The 17,950-nt window shown below is 37.6% G+C and overlaps 3 protein-coding genes across 5 annotated transcripts; 2 read left to right on the top strand and 1 right to left on the bottom strand.

Annotated features, from left to right (window-relative positions):
* The first annotated feature begins 882 nt into the window (after positions 1–882).
* dram1 (DNA-damage regulated autophagy modulator 1) lies at positions 883–6,870 on the top strand. Its single transcript, XM_032589728.1, has 7 exons — positions 883–1,246; positions 2,797–2,864; positions 3,041–3,183; positions 3,266–3,443; positions 3,557–3,615; positions 5,317–5,409; positions 5,483–6,870. The coding sequence occupies exons 1-7, from the start codon at positions 1,116–1,118 to the stop codon at positions 5,519–5,521; spliced, it is 711 nt and encodes a 236-aa protein (XP_032445619.1). The 5' UTR covers positions 883–1,115; the 3' UTR covers positions 5,522–6,870.
* A 613-nt stretch (positions 6,871–7,483) lies between these two features.
* On the bottom strand, positions 7,484–10,958 carry washc3 (WASH complex subunit 3). The gene is made up of 7 exons (XM_032589729.1): positions 10,799–10,958; positions 9,811–9,909; positions 9,652–9,717; positions 9,434–9,571; positions 8,636–8,755; positions 8,480–8,544; positions 7,484–8,392 (listed from the first exon to the last, which is right to left on the bottom strand). The coding sequence occupies exons 1-7, from the start codon at positions 10,847–10,849 to the stop codon at positions 8,305–8,307; spliced, it is 627 nt and encodes a 208-aa protein (XP_032445620.1). The 5' UTR covers positions 10,850–10,958; the 3' UTR covers positions 7,484–8,304.
* A 177-nt stretch (positions 10,959–11,135) lies between these two features.
* LOC116736875 (zinc finger protein 813) lies at positions 11,136–17,017 on the top strand. 3 transcript variants are annotated; one of them, XM_032589727.1, is made up of 9 exons: positions 11,136–11,276; positions 11,766–11,968; positions 12,046–12,126; positions 12,204–12,302; positions 12,382–12,492; positions 13,353–13,470; positions 13,539–14,172; positions 14,784–14,842; positions 15,371–17,017. In XM_032589727.1, exons 1-9 carry the CDS (start codon positions 11,243–11,245, stop codon positions 16,828–16,830), a joined length of 2,799 nt encoding a protein of 932 aa, XP_032445618.1. In that variant the 5' UTR covers positions 11,136–11,242; the 3' UTR covers positions 16,831–17,017. The 3 variants fall into 3 exon arrangements, with proteins under 3 accessions (XP_032445618.1, XP_032445617.1, XP_032445616.1); XM_032589726.1 differs by having other exon boundaries at positions 12,046–12,141; positions 12,207–12,302; XM_032589725.1 differs by having other exon boundaries at positions 12,046–12,141.
* The last annotated feature ends 933 nt before the right edge of the window (positions 17,018–17,950 follow it).

The following is a 17,950-nucleotide window of genomic DNA, read 5'->3' as shown; positions in this document are numbered from 1 at the left end:
GAGATGGTTTCTTACAGTTGGGACTTCTGTTTTCTGCCAGTTGTTTCATTTCTTTAATTTGTGGATTTCCCACCGTTAAAGCGCACTACTTTCAGTTTTCTGTTTTAAGACAGAAAACCTATTTAGTTTCTGTTTAACAAACTTCCCATTTATTGTTTTTGGGAAACATCCAACACACATCAGAAGGAAATTTCTTTCTGGTTGAGTTGTGTAATCCTGTCCTTTTATTTCATGTGATAGCTGCATTTCCTGTCAGCTGTCCAAGTCTAGACTCATGTGCTTGTTTGATCTTGTGCAGGTATTTATTTCAAAAGGAGATAACAAATCACTAAGATGATTTATCTAAATGCCATAAGAAGTGCAAGTAAACTCCTGAAGAAGCTTATTTCAAATCGAAATGTTTTTCAACAACAATATTTGTGTTTGTGGTGCAATAAATGCTGTCATTTATGTAAAAAAAAAAAAAAAAAATCATCATAATGGTACCACAAAACATTGCGGTAAAATTCGAGGTCCATATCGCCGGTCCTTGCTTCAGAACTCTGGATTAAGAGGTGGCAGAGAAAATAGGGCTAAATATAAAAGCATGCCACACTTTTCAGATCAATTATCTGCTAAAACTTTGAAAAAACGCGCATCATTTTCCTTAAACTCTACATTTTGTTGGTTAATCACATGAAACTGACAAATTGACAATGAAACCTCCTGCAAGTTTTTTTTTTTTTGGGGGGGGGCAAATTTCCGCAAAATCAATTTTAACTCAAGATTGACTTTATTGGTTGCACTACAAAGTGCGCCATTTCAGAATCAAACTGCACAGAGGCAGCTCTGGCTGTAAAAAGGAAATAAAGCAGTGAAGAAGAGAGTGGTAACGGTTCGTGTGTGTAGGCGGGCCCGCAGGGAGTCGCTTTGGGGAAGAGGTTACAGTACACCGACGGCGCACAACCTGCAGGTTCATTCTGGTTAACTCAGCCCAGCATGTGACTGTCTGCCGATAAGTGATATCACAATAACTCCCATCATTTAGCTCCATCTCTTCCTGTATGGCTGTGTTTCCTCTGCTCGCGTTCAAAGGGAGCGAAGCTTGCTGAAGGTTGCGCTGAAAACCTCTGGAGATGTTCTGGTTCAGGCAGGGGCTTTGCTTCCTGCCCGCGTTTCTGGTCGTCTGGTCCTCCTGCACTTTCATCGTTTCCTATATTATTGCGCTCTTTAGAGGCGATGTGGACATTATATTCCCCTATATAAGGTACGTTTCTTTTGTCATATTTAAGAAGAAGGGGGAAAAAAAAAAATCAAACAAAGCAGGTTTCCGGGCGTGCTGTGGTGGCGTACGGGATAGCGCGACCCACGTTTGGAGACCTTGAGTCCTCGACGCGGCCGTCGAGGGTTCGATTCCCGGACCCGGTGACATTTGCCAAATGTCTTCCCCCTTTCCTGTCAGCCTACTTTCATATAAGGGACACTAGAGCCCACCAAAGACCCCTTGGAAGAGGGGAACAAAGCAGGTTTCCTAACTCTGATTTATGATCGCTACTTTAGTTTCGTTTTCCTCTAAGTTACTTAGAGCTGCCTGGGCTCCAGCTGCACGTACACATCTGTTATTTTTACAGTTATTTTCTAATAATAAAACAGTGCTATTTTTTGTATTTGCGTATACTCTTAGTTTAAATTTGAAATAGAAGCTTATAAATAGAAAAATCAAAGAAACGGAGCTGGAAATTTGTTTAATTTTATACAAACAAATAAAAATCCTATTTCTATTATGATTATTGCAATGGAGATCTTTTTCTCAGCTTATTTTTCTAAAATCAAAGTACATTTAACTTTAATTTAATCATAAATAGCCGTCAACGTATAAAGATAAAAGAAATATAACAGGAAGTTGCAATGTTACATCTGCTTTACCATAGCAATAAAGAAAATATATTGTTTTCCACATTTTTAACCAATAAAAATCAGAAAAAAAATATAGCGTACTCGGCAAAAACACAAAATCTTACCAAGTATTTTTGGTCTAGCAAATATCTTAGCACACTTGAAATAAGACAAAATTAACTTACAAGATATAGGAGCAAATAATTATAGTAAATAATTATTTAATATTGATAAAAAAATGTAGTAGTTAGTTTCACTGGCAGATTATTTCACATATATCAAAACATTTTCCCATGTATGAGATAATGTACTAGAAGAGCTTTTTAATAAATTTTAAGGAATTATTTACTTAAAACTAGCTCATCTGTTGCTGAAAAGTTATTATTATTGTCTTATTTAAAGTGTATTAAGATATTTTCTCTAACTAGACCAAAAATATTTGGTAATATTTTGTGTTTTTGTTCAGAAATGTTGATATTGACACCTCTTTTTTAAATCTAAAGAAACAATCGTCTTGAAAAAGTTTTGTGTAGTTAGTTTATTCTCAGTATAAATGCAGTTTTCTATGGGTTGCTTTTCTACAGCAGACAAAGGGAAGTTGGTCAGTTTTTCAGAAGAATTTAGACTTGAGAGTGAGACGAAAACCCAAAGCTACACTGGACTGGACCAGATAAGAGCACATTCTCTTTATGGAATGGTCTAGTCCAAGTCCAAACATAAGCCCAAATGTGTAGCTGTTTCGCAAAGAATGGAGAAATATGTTAGTTTCTAAGTGTGGAAAGGTTTAGGCACTGAAAATGAATATAAATGCTACGCTTTTAGGGTTTTTATACTTAAAAAAAAAAAGCAAATTCCTGTCGTTTTGTTGAAATATTAGATGAAATATGTACAAAACTGTAAAAACTTTCTTTGTTTTCTCAGTGATACAGGTGCAAATCCACCTGAGAGCTGCATTTTTGGCCTTATGACCTTCATTTCTTCATGCGCAGGTATTTTTTAAAAATGATTTCCCACTGAGCATCTGCTTTAATTACGCAACTTTGGGTTCTCCCAAGGGAGGAACCAAGCTTTCCAGTGATGTTACACACATTTCCCCTTTTTATCCTGAAAATGAAAGCAAGCCTTTCTTTGACTTTGCGTTAAACGCGCTGTGACTTTTGCCCAGGAACTGCCACCATATACGCCAGATACAAGTATGTGGAGAGGCTGACTGAGCAGAACAGCCTGGTCAAACCGTGCCTGAATAAAGCCGGGCTCGTGTTTGGGCTTGCCGCCTGTTTTGGGATGTGCATCGTTGCTACTTTCCAGGTATTTCTTCCTCCACATGTTAAGAATTCAATATCACATAATGTGACCTTTAATTGTTTTTTAAAATTCTTTTTACCTGCAGGAAACAGCAGTGACGCCAGTCCATGATATCGGGGCGCTTGTATTTTTCGTCTTTGGAGTTCTTTACATAATCCTGCAGTCTGTAATATCTTGCCAAGCGTCTCCTTATGATTCGTCCATCTGTGTGTGTCGATTCCGTTTGTTCATCGCAATAGTTGCTGGAGTTGCATTTTTTCCCAGTATCCTTGTTGGAGCTGCTTGGTTTGGTTTGTCAAAGTTTATTTTTAATCTGCATGATGTGTGTTTGTGTCGTTATCAGCTCTGTGCAAGTTTTCCTTCACCAATAGCTCAGCTGTGATCTGTGCGTATTTTGTTAAACAAACCACCCTCCACAGGCACACATCTGACAAGGTAGGTTGTTTTTTATTCTCTGTAATCATCATTAATATTTCTTACTGTCAGAATGAAAGTAACACCTGCCCCCACCTTGATTAGTAGTCTGCACTTGATTCGACTGAAACTGTGAGAAATATAGTTTGCAAGTTTTAAGCCACTGAAGCTTTGAGGTTAAGTTAAAAAAGCATTATGTATATTTTATTTGCAAAATATGCATAAAACCCTGGCTGCAACACTTTATTAATACATGCACAATGCTGAACACTGTGACAGGGATATAAATTTAACCCATATGTTCCTTTTTCCTCCATCACCTTGTTATACTTACTAGTTTATCTTGGCACTAAGAGCAGTTAAACTTTCTGTTAATTGATTTAAAAAAGACCGTATGTATTTATTTTTAGAAAAAAATATCTGTTTATGTCTTTAAAATCTATCCAAAATATACAAACAAGAGCAAAAGCCACAAAAGTCACATTGTGAAAGACCAGTGCTGTTTGTGAATAGCTTTTTTCTACTGTCTTTAAATTCAGACGTTTTTATTTATACTTTAAGATTACTATGCTTTTAATCAGTGAGTAGAAACCCAGATGAGGAATTTAATCACTTTGTAAGTTTCTTTAATTAATTTGAAACACACATATGGATGTATTTAAAAAGCAACACCACAAACACTGGAAAATCAAACGAACTTAGCAAAGATATCAGGAAGAAAACTGCGATCAAGCAAAATGTCTGTTGTTAGAGTATGGGTGTCAAAAATCTGAATGTTCTTAAAGGGCCAGGTGTGCCAGAATATATTCATAAAACCCATTAAACTGTTAAAATATCAATAAATAGCTTCCCCTCTAGGATTTTTGTAATCGTTTGAGTGGATTTTTGCAATCAAAATGACAGATTTAGAAATATTTGTAAGGAATACACACATAAAAATGTACAGCAGACAAGATTTGGCCCCAGGGCCTTAAGTTTGACCCCTGTGCTTTAGATGGGAAAAAAACTTGAAGAATAAGAGACCAATTCTAATCTAACTACATAAATGAGACAAAGAAACAACTGAACGCCAGGAATCTGGACACTAAAGAATCAACTAAATCTGGAACAAAAATATTGAGAGAACAATAAATAATCACAAAATACAAAATACAGATTAACATGAAACTTAGACTGAGAAACACCATCTGAACTGTGAAGCATGGAGGTGGCAGCGTCATGATGTGTGGGTGCTGGACTGGAAATATTGAATCAACATCTCACATCATAAGCAAGACGGGGGCTTATTTTACTTATTTTGTCAGGAACTTTGGAAAGCCTCATCATTAGAAAGCTGCCATATAAATTAAAAATCAAAGGATAAAAATATATTACCATAAAGTCAATTTAATTACGCGGGTAAATTAAAAAAAGATGAACGAGTTTGACTCAAGTTTAGGAAAGTTTGGAAACATTATTTAATAATACTAAAATATTTAGTTAATATTTAATAAAGCATCATTGTATCAGATATTTATAGGTCTCCATTATTTTGTGGGTCCTATTCTGTTAAATGGGTCATCTGGTCAAAAATATGGGGTTCCATTACTGCCAAAAGTATGTTCATGTTCCATACAAAAAGAGTGAAAAATATGGAATATTTTTGTATCAATACCTCATTAATTCGGTCATTCAGATATTTCTGTGTGTATCTGTGGCTTATTCACATCTGATTCTATGCAGGATTATCCGTTCCACATCATCAGTGCCGTCTGCGAGTGGATCGTTGCCTTCAGCTTCGTGTGCTTCTTCCTCACATACATTGACGATTTCAAAGTGAGTATCACAAGCCAGAAAGGTTTTCACTATTTATTGTTTTCTAAAAGCTTTTTTTTTTGTTTTCCTGCAGACGTTTAAGTTGCAAGTGAGGACAGAATATGAGGACTAGACGATCACCAACTTAATTTCAATGAATTTGTGTATTTTATGTAATTTTTTGCACTAGAGCTTTTTATATAATCAGATATTTTTACCACTTGAATTGTTTCACATAATATTTTCCTATGTCTGATCATTACTGGTGTATTATTATTATTTTTTAACCTTTTTATACAATCATTTTATACGAGTATTAACTTTTTCCTGTTTAAGCACCACTTTGCACTTTGACTGTTGCCACAGACCTGTGGCCACTAATAAGAGAAGTTCATCACACATTTTACATGTGACACATGCAGCGCATGAGGGAAAACAGAAAAACCGCTAAAACTGAATCGAGGTTCTTATATTTGGTGCTTCCCTCACAAGTATTGCACGACTGTGTTCAAGTTTTTTTAAATAAATTAAACTTTTGTTGCAGTAGCACAGTTACAAGATGAGAAGTTCCTCCTCTAATTTATAATTTTTAAAAGAGAGGAGCAAGTTTTAACTAGTATTTAGTTGTAACTATCCTGTCTTACTTGAATGGCATGTTTTGTTTTTACCATTTTAAAAAGCAGGCAAGCGCGTCACGTCAAATCTATACCCTAAGGAAACAGGAAGTCATGAATACACTTATTGAAACTGTTGATACTTGATCAATTCAAAAGGTAGAGCAGACAAAAATGTTTAATCTTTTATTTATAGGAATTGTTAAGGAGGAAAATAATTGTGCCAAGTTTTTTTATTTTTTGGTGGTAAAACAATTTCTTAACACTGGATAAAATTTGTTTAGTGTTGAGAATCTTTCAATGCTTATGCTCAAACTTCAGGCTGGATTTTTCTAAATTTTTCAGTGTGAGATTACATTACTGCAACCAAAGGTTAATTTATTTTAAGGTTTTTATGCATCAAAGATCGATGACAGCAGAGCAACCTAACATATACTGTACATATGCTGCGTAAAAAGTCAATCATTTCCTGAACTTTAAGCACCAACATGGAGGCCTTAAAGCGGATCAAGAAGAGACTGAAAACTTACTGTGACACAAAGTAATAAAAATGTACGGTATGGAATATATTTAAGAAATAAAGTGCCTTTCTTGTGTTATTCAGTGACAATAAGAGGTGAAACATGTCCAGTCTGCATATAAACTCATCCAGTTTTTGCACTTAGATGTTTATTTTTGTTCAAACTATGATTATAAGTCATCCTATACCGTATTCCAGGTAATGTGGACAAAACTCACCTTCACTACAAATGTTTTTACAAGAGAAAATCTAACTGTATCCAGCAAACTACTGTCGTACTTTTGACTAAATGTACTGTAAAGATTATTTTAAACATCTGAAAAATAAAGTGCACGTTTTGTATCAATACATTCATCTTTAATGGAGACCAACAGCATTTCTTTATATTTTATATCTTTAATTAGTGACTGCTCATGTAGTGTTAGTGCTTTTTCTCCTGACAGGACAGAAGGTTTGGTAAAAAAATGTATTTTAACTAAATAAAGCAGTAATACATTGCACTCCAAACTTACTGACCCCTTGTAAAAATGTCTGAAAAGACGCAAAAATAAATTGCAGCAGCATATTCTAATTTATAGGAACTCAAAATGCAATTGCATGTTTTAAATAATTCTTTAACTTGTCTTAAATTATTCTGAAATTTGATGTGACGAAAAGACCCAGATCTCTTGTGCTTCAAAATGGGAAACACAAGAGTTCATACTAATAAAGCGAAACAGAAAATCAACTTGTAAAGAAAATAAATCTTTAGCAATAACTAAAAATCGTTTACAAAGTTTAGTGTTAGAGCTGCAGATATTTCAGTGCAAGAAACAATTAATTTATTTATATAACCCCAAAATGTTTGGTGGCCTTAATATGAAAAACATTTTTTAAATGATTATGCTACTGAAGAACAACAACCAGAAAATACATTCATTACCTATAACTAAAAAAAAGTTGAATTATTTTGACTCACACGGAAACATCAAGAAGAATTTATGTTTAATTTACATTGAAATAATAATTATGAAATAACATAAAACTAAACTAATTATTGTTTGGTTTTATGTCCAACCAAGTACTAAATATCATACAGTCAAGTTTGTGCAACAGGATAAGATTTATTTTCCCCAATATAAACACCTCCAGTTTCATAATGTCATGAAATTAAGAAAATGCTTTAAATCTTTTTAATTTCCTCATTAAAAAATTTAAGTAACTATATTTTTTTTTTGCAAGATATATGAGCCAAATTAATCCTAAATAGCCCAGAGAGAAAAGTTTAGCTGGTAAATCTTACAATTGGTTTCCTGGTGCAGCAAATATCTCAATTCAAACCAGCATTAATAATAATAATGAGGATTTCGTATTTCAGTGCCAAACCTTAATGCACTGCACAGCGCTAAAGGTGGTGCTGATTTAGAGACTTGATTTAAATGTTTAATAGCTCCTAAGGTCAAAGTTCATCTCCCACTGCGTCGTTCTTAATACTAACTTGAACAGAAATAGTAGCTTTTTATGTGAAAGCAGGACTCCAACTACTATATCGTACAAACGGTACAGTGTTTGAACGTTGTAAGTTTTACAGATTCAATTCAAAATAATTCCAAACAACTGAAAAACACATATAAAGTTAGCTTTCTGACAAGCAGCAAAGGGATTGTTGACCATTTCCAGAAGAATTGCAATTATTTAAGCACCTTCATGTGAACATTTTCACAATCTGCAGTAGCAAACAGCCTGCAGGATGCGCATGTTGCAACGGACAGCCTTGAACATGGAGCTGTGCAGAGGCAGAAATCAGTCGCTGAACGATGATTCGCTGTCAGAGCTGGTGGCAGGAATATCCTCATTCTCTGCTCCATCAGGCACCAGCGCGTCAGGTGTGCTGTTGTTGGCAAAATATCATTAAATTCAAGTTTATTTGACAGGAAACTGTCAATTTGAGACTTAAGAGTTAAAAAATAAAACCTACTCAAGCAGGTTTGGATCCAAACCTTCCATAAGCATTTTATTACGAATAGCCATTGGCGGTACTCCCTGGATAAACACATAATTAAAAATATTTTTAAAAACCCACATTTTCTTTAATGAAAGTTTTTTTTAATAGTTACATTACATAACACCGTACCACTTGAACCATTTTCAGGTAACGTGCATAACGTTGGTCCTTAGCCACAGTCATGACATTCTCTGGAACCGCTTCTGCTTTTTCTGGTGCAGGTGCAGCTTCTGGGTGACTCTGACCGGGCTGCAGCACAAAAACACGCAAACAGTTCTTCACAAAACCAGAAGCCTTTGCTACACACGATAATTTGACGGTGAAAGATGCAACTGCATTCTAATACAGAAACAAGAGTTTTTATTTCGGCAACAATTCCAACCAAAACATGTTTTCTGTTTTTCTGCTATTTGAGTTTTTTTCTTATCCATCTAATTAATTTTCTTTCATCTGAGAGGAACGGACCAAGGAACCAAAAAGACTGGAAAATTCTTCAAAATTAATACAGGATCCTGTTAAATCTGTTTTGTTTTTTCCCCAAATTCCACTTTTTTCATTTTAATTTTTCTGAATTCTATTTTAACCCAAAAATATGCAATAAAGGTGAGAATGTGTGAAAAAAACCAACCAATCTATTAAAATAGAGGTATAAATTTACTCATATTCTGTACCAGCGGTTCAACAGAACATTGGCTTTAAAAGGAATATTTTTTTTAAAAACGTGAACATTATCTGCAAAATTAAGAATTTGGTTTTTAAAAATGCTTTAGAGTTAAACTACAAGAAATAAGTTTGTGCACATTTAAATAATGATCAGTAACTTTATTTTTTTTCTCTTAAATCTGCAGCTACAGCACTTAAAAATCAAATGCAAAAATATTTGTAATAAGTCAATAAATTTGTTTGTGGTTGGGTCTGTTTTCCTACCTGTGAGGGAGGAGCTCCCCCTGCTGTTACGCCGTCTGATTGGTTCTGACTGGCGCTAACCGGTCCATTAGACTGGACACTTTGCTGCTGGTTGAGTCCATCCACTGTGACTTCCTCCAGTCCAGGAATGGATGATAACTGCTCAGAGTAGACCATAAATCCATCAACAAAATGGCAAACATACATTAAAACTACTTGCTGTTTATGTTAGAACTTACTTTGGCCTCCAAAATACACAAAGTGGTTTCAATTTGTTGTATGCGAAGGGAAATATTTGAAAGTTTCTGTGGTGGAAGGGTTAAAACAAGATGATTAGTGACTTCAATCAGACAATAAATGTTTCCTGAAGCAGAGAGAAAGAAAAGAAGTGCACAAACCTCCTCGCACACAGTAGAGAATCGGTTAAGGAAGCGAACTGTGTGCACAACAAACTGATTGAGGTGGGCGACGACTCTCCTTTGTTGTATAGCAGGAACCTAGGACAGCAGAAAGCAGAGATGAAGGACTCTACTCACAGTTGAAAGGAAATCTGCAAGTACAAGTTTCTAAAAAATTATGATAACAAACAGACATAAAGAAAGGATGATCATTAGACAGTAGCTGGGTTTCCATTTCAAATCTGCACACAACTTCGCGATTGCAGTGTTTCCATTAAATAAAAAACTGTAACCACACATGAATAACACTGTTCACAGATAAGTCATTAAAACATGCCACTCAGTGATCCTCCAACTACTTCCTGTCCTCTTCTTCTTTGTGGTTTGTTCCAGTGGCAACCTCCGGTTGGTGATTATGTGACAAAAAAGTGTTTCCATTTTCAGATTTACTGCAACACTGACTGCTACAGGAGATCCTACTTGGCTACATCACAACAACTCTTTGAAGACAATTAGATTATATGAGTTAAGACAACATTAATTATTCCTTTGGGATAAATATGTATCTATGAATTTGAGTTTGAAATGGAAGCACTTTAAGATCTCTCCCACCCCTTAAAAATGATTTATTTACGTCTATTCCTTCCAGTTATTCAATTAGTTGCTACTTTGTACTGGCACATCACATAAAATCCGAATAAAATACGTTGACGTTTATTGCAACGTCTCAAAAAAGTAGGAAAAATTCAACTGCCATATTTTTGGAAGACAAAGATTACAATGAATGACGGATTATAACCGATGTCACTTTAATATTTAAATATAATTTAAAAGTGGACAACTATAAGTAACTTACAAACGAGCCAAAGTTTTCCCTGCAGAAACCGAGAACATCCTAAACCTCACTTGAACAGACGAACTGTTTTGTTATGCTTCTACTTCCTCAGTCAGCTTTTAAAATGACAACCAAGGAGTTTAAAACACGAACCTTCGTGAGATCAACTCCAGAACCAACGATTGGCAGACCGTCCTCGTCCATGTCGGGTTTTCAAAACTGTAGATAAAATAAGATATTAAAGGGAGGAAAGACTGAAAGCTGTGACCCGTTCATGTGACTCCGAAATGCGTGACCTTTGCGTCGTGACGTCACCAAAATGTGTTTATTTTGAAGACGCAGTTTTTTAAAAAATCGTTTGATCCGACTTTAACAACCACGTATCGTTAAATTGACTCCCTTTACACACGGTCTAGATAATGTAGGCTGTGTAGTTAGTCTATGTGGAAAAGAAAAAGGAAAATAGTTTCGTATTATTGAGGCTTTTATTTTGAAAAGCGGAAACTCGATAGGGGAGTTGAGGAAGAGACGATTGCGTTCTAACAACGCAACCGGCTGAAACAAAAAATATTTTACAGCAGATTTATTTGTGCGCTAATGGAGGCTCTCAAATCAAAACAAAAAATGATCGGTATGTATCTTACTGAAATGCTTTTAATTAAATTGATCGCTGACTATATTTTAACTACTACTCTGATACTTGGGGCCCGTCTATTTAATGAAATCGTGAAATTTTTAAACAACCACCCTGCTACTCAATGGAAATTATCATCATATTGCTTGGGACTTTTTACATTATTAAATATTACACTTTGTTATTTAAGCTAGAGCTGTTAATTTATTAGTCGGCGCAATTAAATGAGATCTCTTCAGGAATGATTCCAGTTCATAACCGGTCAACTCAGATGATCACATATCGAACTGAATATATATGAATTAATAATTGTGTGTTTGTCTTGTTTATATAGATTACTACTTCTATAATGTGTAATTAATGTGAAGTATTTTAAAAAATCGAAAAATTAAAAAGATAGCTGCAAGTGAAACTGCGAACTCCTACTGAGTTACTTATTGCTGCCCTCTAGAGAGCATTTGTCCACACTACACCTTTCTGTTCCAGACCCATGCTTGCCTTTGCCACCCCTTCGCCTTCTGGTGCCCCCTTTGCAGCTTCAGTCTGCTGCCATGTGGCATGTGGTGAAGCAGAAGGACGTGATGAACTACTGGAAGGTGCAGGAGTTTGTGTGCATGGTGACGGACGCAGTGCCCCACCTGATCAACCAACAACAGAGAGCACAGCTCCTCCTCGGCCTAAGAGCCAGGGTCAGCAGCAGTTTGTGCCACAAGCAAATGTTTTCCTTTCTCATATTAGTAGTAACACAATTTATTGGCATTTCCAGTTGATCTTGGAGCTCTGCAAAGGCTCTGCTTTAGGAGAAGTCGATGCTCAAGGAATCCAGAGTTACTTGGAGAGGCTGCCTGTTAGTTCTGCAGATGTAAGTTTTAAAAAATTACTAACGGTTTAACTCACACTTGTTTAACGATGCAATCTCCGCAGCAGTGCATGGATCCAGATGTTAAAACGACCCAGTTGACTTATGTTGCACTTGTTCAGAGCTTGCTTAAAGATCCGGCAGAGAGGGCCTATTTTTTCCAGGTGAAGATGATTTGAATTCATAATTTCTCTGCTTTGATTTAAGGAAACAGTTTTAAAGATGCTAAATTGTTTGTGACAGGAGGTGTTCCCTGCTGAATATGGTCAACAGTACGATGCAGCGCTACAGGTGTTACTGTGGGAACTGCTGTCAAAGCTGGAGAAGCTACTTCCGATTCCGGACCTCAAACAGGTACAGCTCTGTTCAAAAATATTCAGACCAATGTAAGGTAATGTATAGCTTGGAAGTATAAGGAAAATGATGCATGCTTTTCAATACTTTTAATGACAACTTCATTCTAATTTAGGGTATCAACGTAAAGGGGGGTGAACACCAATGCATGTTACAGATTTTTTAAAAACATGTTTCAGTTTCCTTCCACTCTTATCACATAAAATCCCAACAAAAAAGTTTGTGGTTGTAAGGTAAAAAAGCCTGAACATGTTCAAAAGATATTATTATTTTGTACGTTTTTGTACTTCCATTTGGATCTCAGTGCTTCTAAAAACAGACCAAGTATTTAAAAAAAACACCCAGCTGTTTTTTGGCAATAACTCATTGCATAAGCTGTTTTAAAAACCTCCCAATCATTGAGTCACACTCCACTTTTACCTAGCAACCACAGCTTGAGCCCAACCCTGTCACCTAGCAACCCAAGCTGAGTTCCAGCACGTTTGGTCAGCTGGTTTTACCGCCGTATGCGTTGTACAGTGGCTTCTGGAACAGACAAGAGTTTTGTTGTTGACTTACCATCCGGAATCCACTTGTTGCATTCTTGTTGCTTGTGCAGGAGGCTCCACTTTTGCTTCTCAAAAATGTACGGTTGTATAATTGTGCATCTGTTTGCAGGCATTTTTATGTGCGTTGAGTTGCAGCAGTTTTTTTTGGACTAGCTCAAAATACATAGAACTGAGCAGACTGATTTCCCATTATCTAAGAATAATTTTGTGCAAAAAGGTAATGAACATGTTTTGTGTAGACCATAGACCTATCCTGACATGTTCAAAGAAGCTTAGTAGGTCACCTTTAATAGGTCTGCTCTGTTTCTGCAGACGACCACCTGGCTCATCTCTGCTCCGTCTGTTTTGGAAGACTGCATCCAATCGTCATCAGAGGAGCTAAGCTCTGTCTTCAAGCACTACAAAAGCTCTGGATTACTGAAGATGACATGTAAGTTAAGACGAAACAGCACACCATTTGGAAGTATTCTTCAATAAAATATTTTTTTTCCTTCACAGATGGGCCATGTTCTACCACTGGTAGCTGTATCATGTCTGCTCTGTCAGTTCCTCCCTCACAAAAGTCAAATCTATCCATTGGACAGGATTCTGTTGACAACTACGCAAACACGCTGACCCGTATCACTCTGGCAGAGGCAGGGCAGTGCAGCGTTGTAGCCTTTTACACCGAAGTGGAAGTCAGAGCGTCTGATCTGGACGCAGAATCACCTGAGATTCAAGTTCAGACAGAGTGTTACGAAGAAGAAATTGTTGCTTTGAGTGCAGGTGTGAGCGGCGGTGGTGAGGAGGAAACCGGGGAAGCTGCGGGTGTCGCTAAAGCTTTGGAAACTTTGACCAAAACGTTTGCATTGAGGAAGGAGAGCTTAGGAAGTGAGATTGGGCCATTGTATGCATCAGATGAAACAAAGGACAAAACAGAGAGAACAACAGAAGACGACACAGAGATGATAGAAGCTGTGGACAACTACCAGCCTGTCGTTCACCAGGACATTACAAATGACTTCAGTGAAGCAGCTGCTTTGCAGGAACCCGACATCTGCACCGCCACATGTTCACAGACAGGTTCTCCAAGATGGCAGAAGATGGAGAAAATGAAGATGACAGCAGGAGAAAAGAACGACGCAATAAAAACGTACAGAAACATTCCTGCTATAATTGTTTTGTCAATTTCAATTTATATCACAAACGACAGCTTGTGTGAGCTTTATTTCTTGCAGCTGCAGCATAAGCTTTGCATTTAGATCCTTCAGATCCATAATGCACTCTAACTCATTTATGTTAACTTTGAGCTCAACAAATACAATCTAACCATTACAAAAAAACTGTCTGCAGAACAGAAAAGTAAAGAATTACACATTTTTGTCCTAATATCTGAAGCACAGATTTCAAATGTCTTTTAAACATTATTGCAAGTTTTAAAAAAGCAAAAAACATACTTATTTTTTCTGCAAGTATTTAACAATAATGTAATATTAATAGTATGCTACTGCTGACAGTCGGGTTTAGATCCTATACTTTATATAATTCTAATAGTGTTGTTCATACATCTGCTATATTTTTTTAATTAATTTTGGTTAAAGTGGTCAACTAAACTAATGAAATTTATTTACTACACTGCTAACAGAAAGTACATATTTTCTAGATTTTTTTTTTTGTGGCAAATCTTATTAATCTGCAACCTGTTTTTCAAGTTGTTGAAAAATATATGAAAGTTTTTTTTAATTGTGGGTTTTTATTTCACAGGGGTGCAGCTGATGTGACCTTTGACCCTTCTGTAGTTGCAGTGAAAGGAACAGACAAAGGTAGCCTGACTTGTCAAAGAACTGAATTGATAATCCCACTAGAAATACGTTGTACAACTCCTTTTTGCCAACAGGACAGGTCTTACCCTAATCCTGTAACACATCAAAGAAGGGATGAATACAGTTAATCAATTTACAACTGATTGTTGATTAATGGTTCATTAAATTAAATTTAGTTCCAGTTGATTATCTGATAATGTCCGCTAGACCGTCTTTTAGTGTTGTAGTTTGACCTCCATCCAGCAGAGGGTGCTAATGGTCATCCTTAAGCATAGACTTTTTCCCCATTTCACAAGTGAAATAAGTTGCCATAATATTCATATGTTTTATGAATATTAAGGAGTTATTGACTTACAACAAGCCCATAAATCTTGTCTTATTTCATGTACACTAAGACGTTTGAACTAGAAACTAGACCAAAAATACTTTGTAAGATTTAGTTTTTTTGCAGTGAGACTCTTAACCAGCAGTGCCAGTGATTAGGTAAATGTTAAATGATTTCACTCTTTACTTTCTGTCTTTATTCAGATGAGGTAATGTCAATCATCTTCACCTGCTCTCGCTGTCCCTTCCACGTCTCGGACGACGCTAGTCCTCCCCACTTCCACATGCAGAGCGTTTGCACCGATGTGTATAGGAGTTTCACAGGGGAGAAATTTATCCCGTCACCGTCTAGTTCAGATGAAATATTCACGTCCATCAAGCTTTTCCCTAAAGGAAACGCCGAGAACCAAGATGGCGGTCCCCAGGCTCACAGCAGGAAGAAATCTCTGATGTGTGAAACGTGCGGGAAAACTTTCACTCGGACATCTGACGTGAGGAGACACCAGCTCACGCATACAGGGGAGAGACCCTTCCATTGCTCACAGTGCGACCGAACCTTTCAACACTCCTGGGATTTAGCGAAGCACGAGAGCAAACATCACGGCGTGGCAATTTCCTTCTCCTGTCAGCTGTGCGGCGGCTCCTTTGCCAATCTGCGGGCCCTGACCGTTCACCACAAGAAATCGCACTCGTCGGAGAGCCAGCTGCCTCACATCTGCTCCATCTGCAGCAGGGGCTTCCCCACCGACGACGAGCTGCTAGAGCACAGGAAGTCCCACGTCAGCATCAGGCGCTACATCTGCCAGCAGTGCGGCGACGGCTTCGACACGCTGCTGGCCCGCGCCCAGCACAGGCAGGCGCACCGGGTGAAGCGGCAGTTCAAATGCCCACAATGCGAGAAAACGTACACCCGCAGGTCTGACGTTAAGCGACATTTATCCACTCATACTGGGGAACGACCACATCAGTGCAAGCAATGCAACAAACGGTTCTCTGTTCGTTTTATGCTGGTCAAGCACCTCCGGGTTCACACCGGCGAGAGACCTTTCCATTGCTCCCACTGCTCCAAAAGCTTCACGCTGGCATCTGTGCTGGCCCGACATGAGCGGATGCACACGGGGGAGAAACCGTTCCTCTGCTCGCAGTGTGGGAAGGGGTTTTTATCGCAAGGAGAGCTTTCCAAACATCACAGGTCGCACCTGGATGACAGGCCCTACTCCTGTCTGCAGTGTGAGAAACGATTCAAGAGCAAAAAAACCCAGCAGGAGCACATTGCCTCCCACAGCGGTGCACGGCCATACCCTTGCACCCACTGTGGGAAGGGCTTCTCCAAGCCGTACGCCCTAACCAGACACAACCTCATCCACACCGGGGAGAGGCCATTCCCCTGCGGACACTGCGAGAAGTCCTTCCTGACGCTCGGCGAGGCTCAGCTGCACCGCAGGATTCACACCGGGGAGAGGCCGTACCCCTGCGACGCCTGTGAGCTCAGGTTTAAGAGTTCGTCGGAGCTAGCGCGCCACAAACGCAGCCACTCCGGGCAGAGGAGGGAGAAGCCGACCTGCGAGCTGTGCGGGAAAACATTTCCGTCAAAGGCCAAACTGAACAAACATATGGAGACGCATATAGAAGCTGCTGACCTCAATAAGGAGGCATTTAGATAATCGTATGTCGTATGTATGAAATTATAGCTTCATTTAATGTATCACTCTGTGGGTAAATTATGTGGAAAAATATATTTTTTAACTTGCTTGATAGAAATATATCCAACATTGTATTTTTTTGTACTTTGCAATTATGCTGTAAGTTAAAATCATAGATGAGTTCAATAAATGACTTTTGCTCCATGAATGTTTGCTTCATTTTCTTAATGTTTTGTAGTATAAACATAATCTTTAGCAGACAAACAAACAACATATATTACATTTCTGACTTTAATTATGAAGAATTTGTTGTTTTTCTTGTAAATGTGTGAAATTAATGTGGAAAAATATATATTTTTTTGTCAGAAATCTTTCTCTCGGTGACTACATTTATTTATCATTTGAAGTAAACATGATATTACCCTCAATTTAAGCAATATGTGCCTTAACATTATAAGACGTCATTGTCTAGAAGTACAGTTAAGTGAAACATTAATGTTGATCATTCTAACTGGTAAACAAACAAAAAGACGAAACAAAGTCCACTGGCTTTGGGATTTTTTTCCCTTTATGTCAGGTGATGTTTTTCCTTATTTGAAGAAGTAAATGAATGATTTACTTAGCAGATAATAGTGCAACAGCTTAAAAGTGTATGACCTCCAAATATTGCTGCTGTAACGCCAGAATCCACATATTCCCCAAGCAGCCATAATGTCAGTGTTATGGTCCTCCTTATAAAAGGCATGAGTCTGAATTAGTTTAATTAACTGAGAGGTTTTAATGAGCTCTGGCTGATTGGGGGAAAGCCATTCGTCGAGGAGGAATCACCTCCATAAAACCGGCCCAGCCGTTAAACGGGGCACCAGCGTGTGACTGTGTCGCCCACTCAGCCGACAGAGTGCAATAACTGCACAGTAATAGTGGAAAAGGGTCAGAGGTCTGAAATTGGCTTTCTATTATTAGATCAGCAGGTGTTTGAAGTGAATCCCAACAGACTGAATGTTGTGTGAAAATAGAATAATGGATACTGCATGCAAAGTGAGGTCCATATGTTGGGTTATAAGTCATTTATAGTTATATTTATCTGAGAGAAATAACAAAATGCTGCAGCATGTAAAATAAAAAACTAAATTAAGACCAG

Source organism: Xiphophorus hellerii, chromosome 17 (genome assembly GCF_003331165.1).
Source record: "Xiphophorus hellerii strain 12219 chromosome 17, Xiphophorus_hellerii-4.1, whole genome shotgun sequence".
Taxonomy (NCBI): Eukaryota; Metazoa; Chordata; class Actinopteri; order Cyprinodontiformes; family Poeciliidae; genus Xiphophorus; species Xiphophorus hellerii.
Note: the sequence above shows the minus strand (reverse complement) of the source record. Positions and strands in the feature narration are given on the sequence as shown.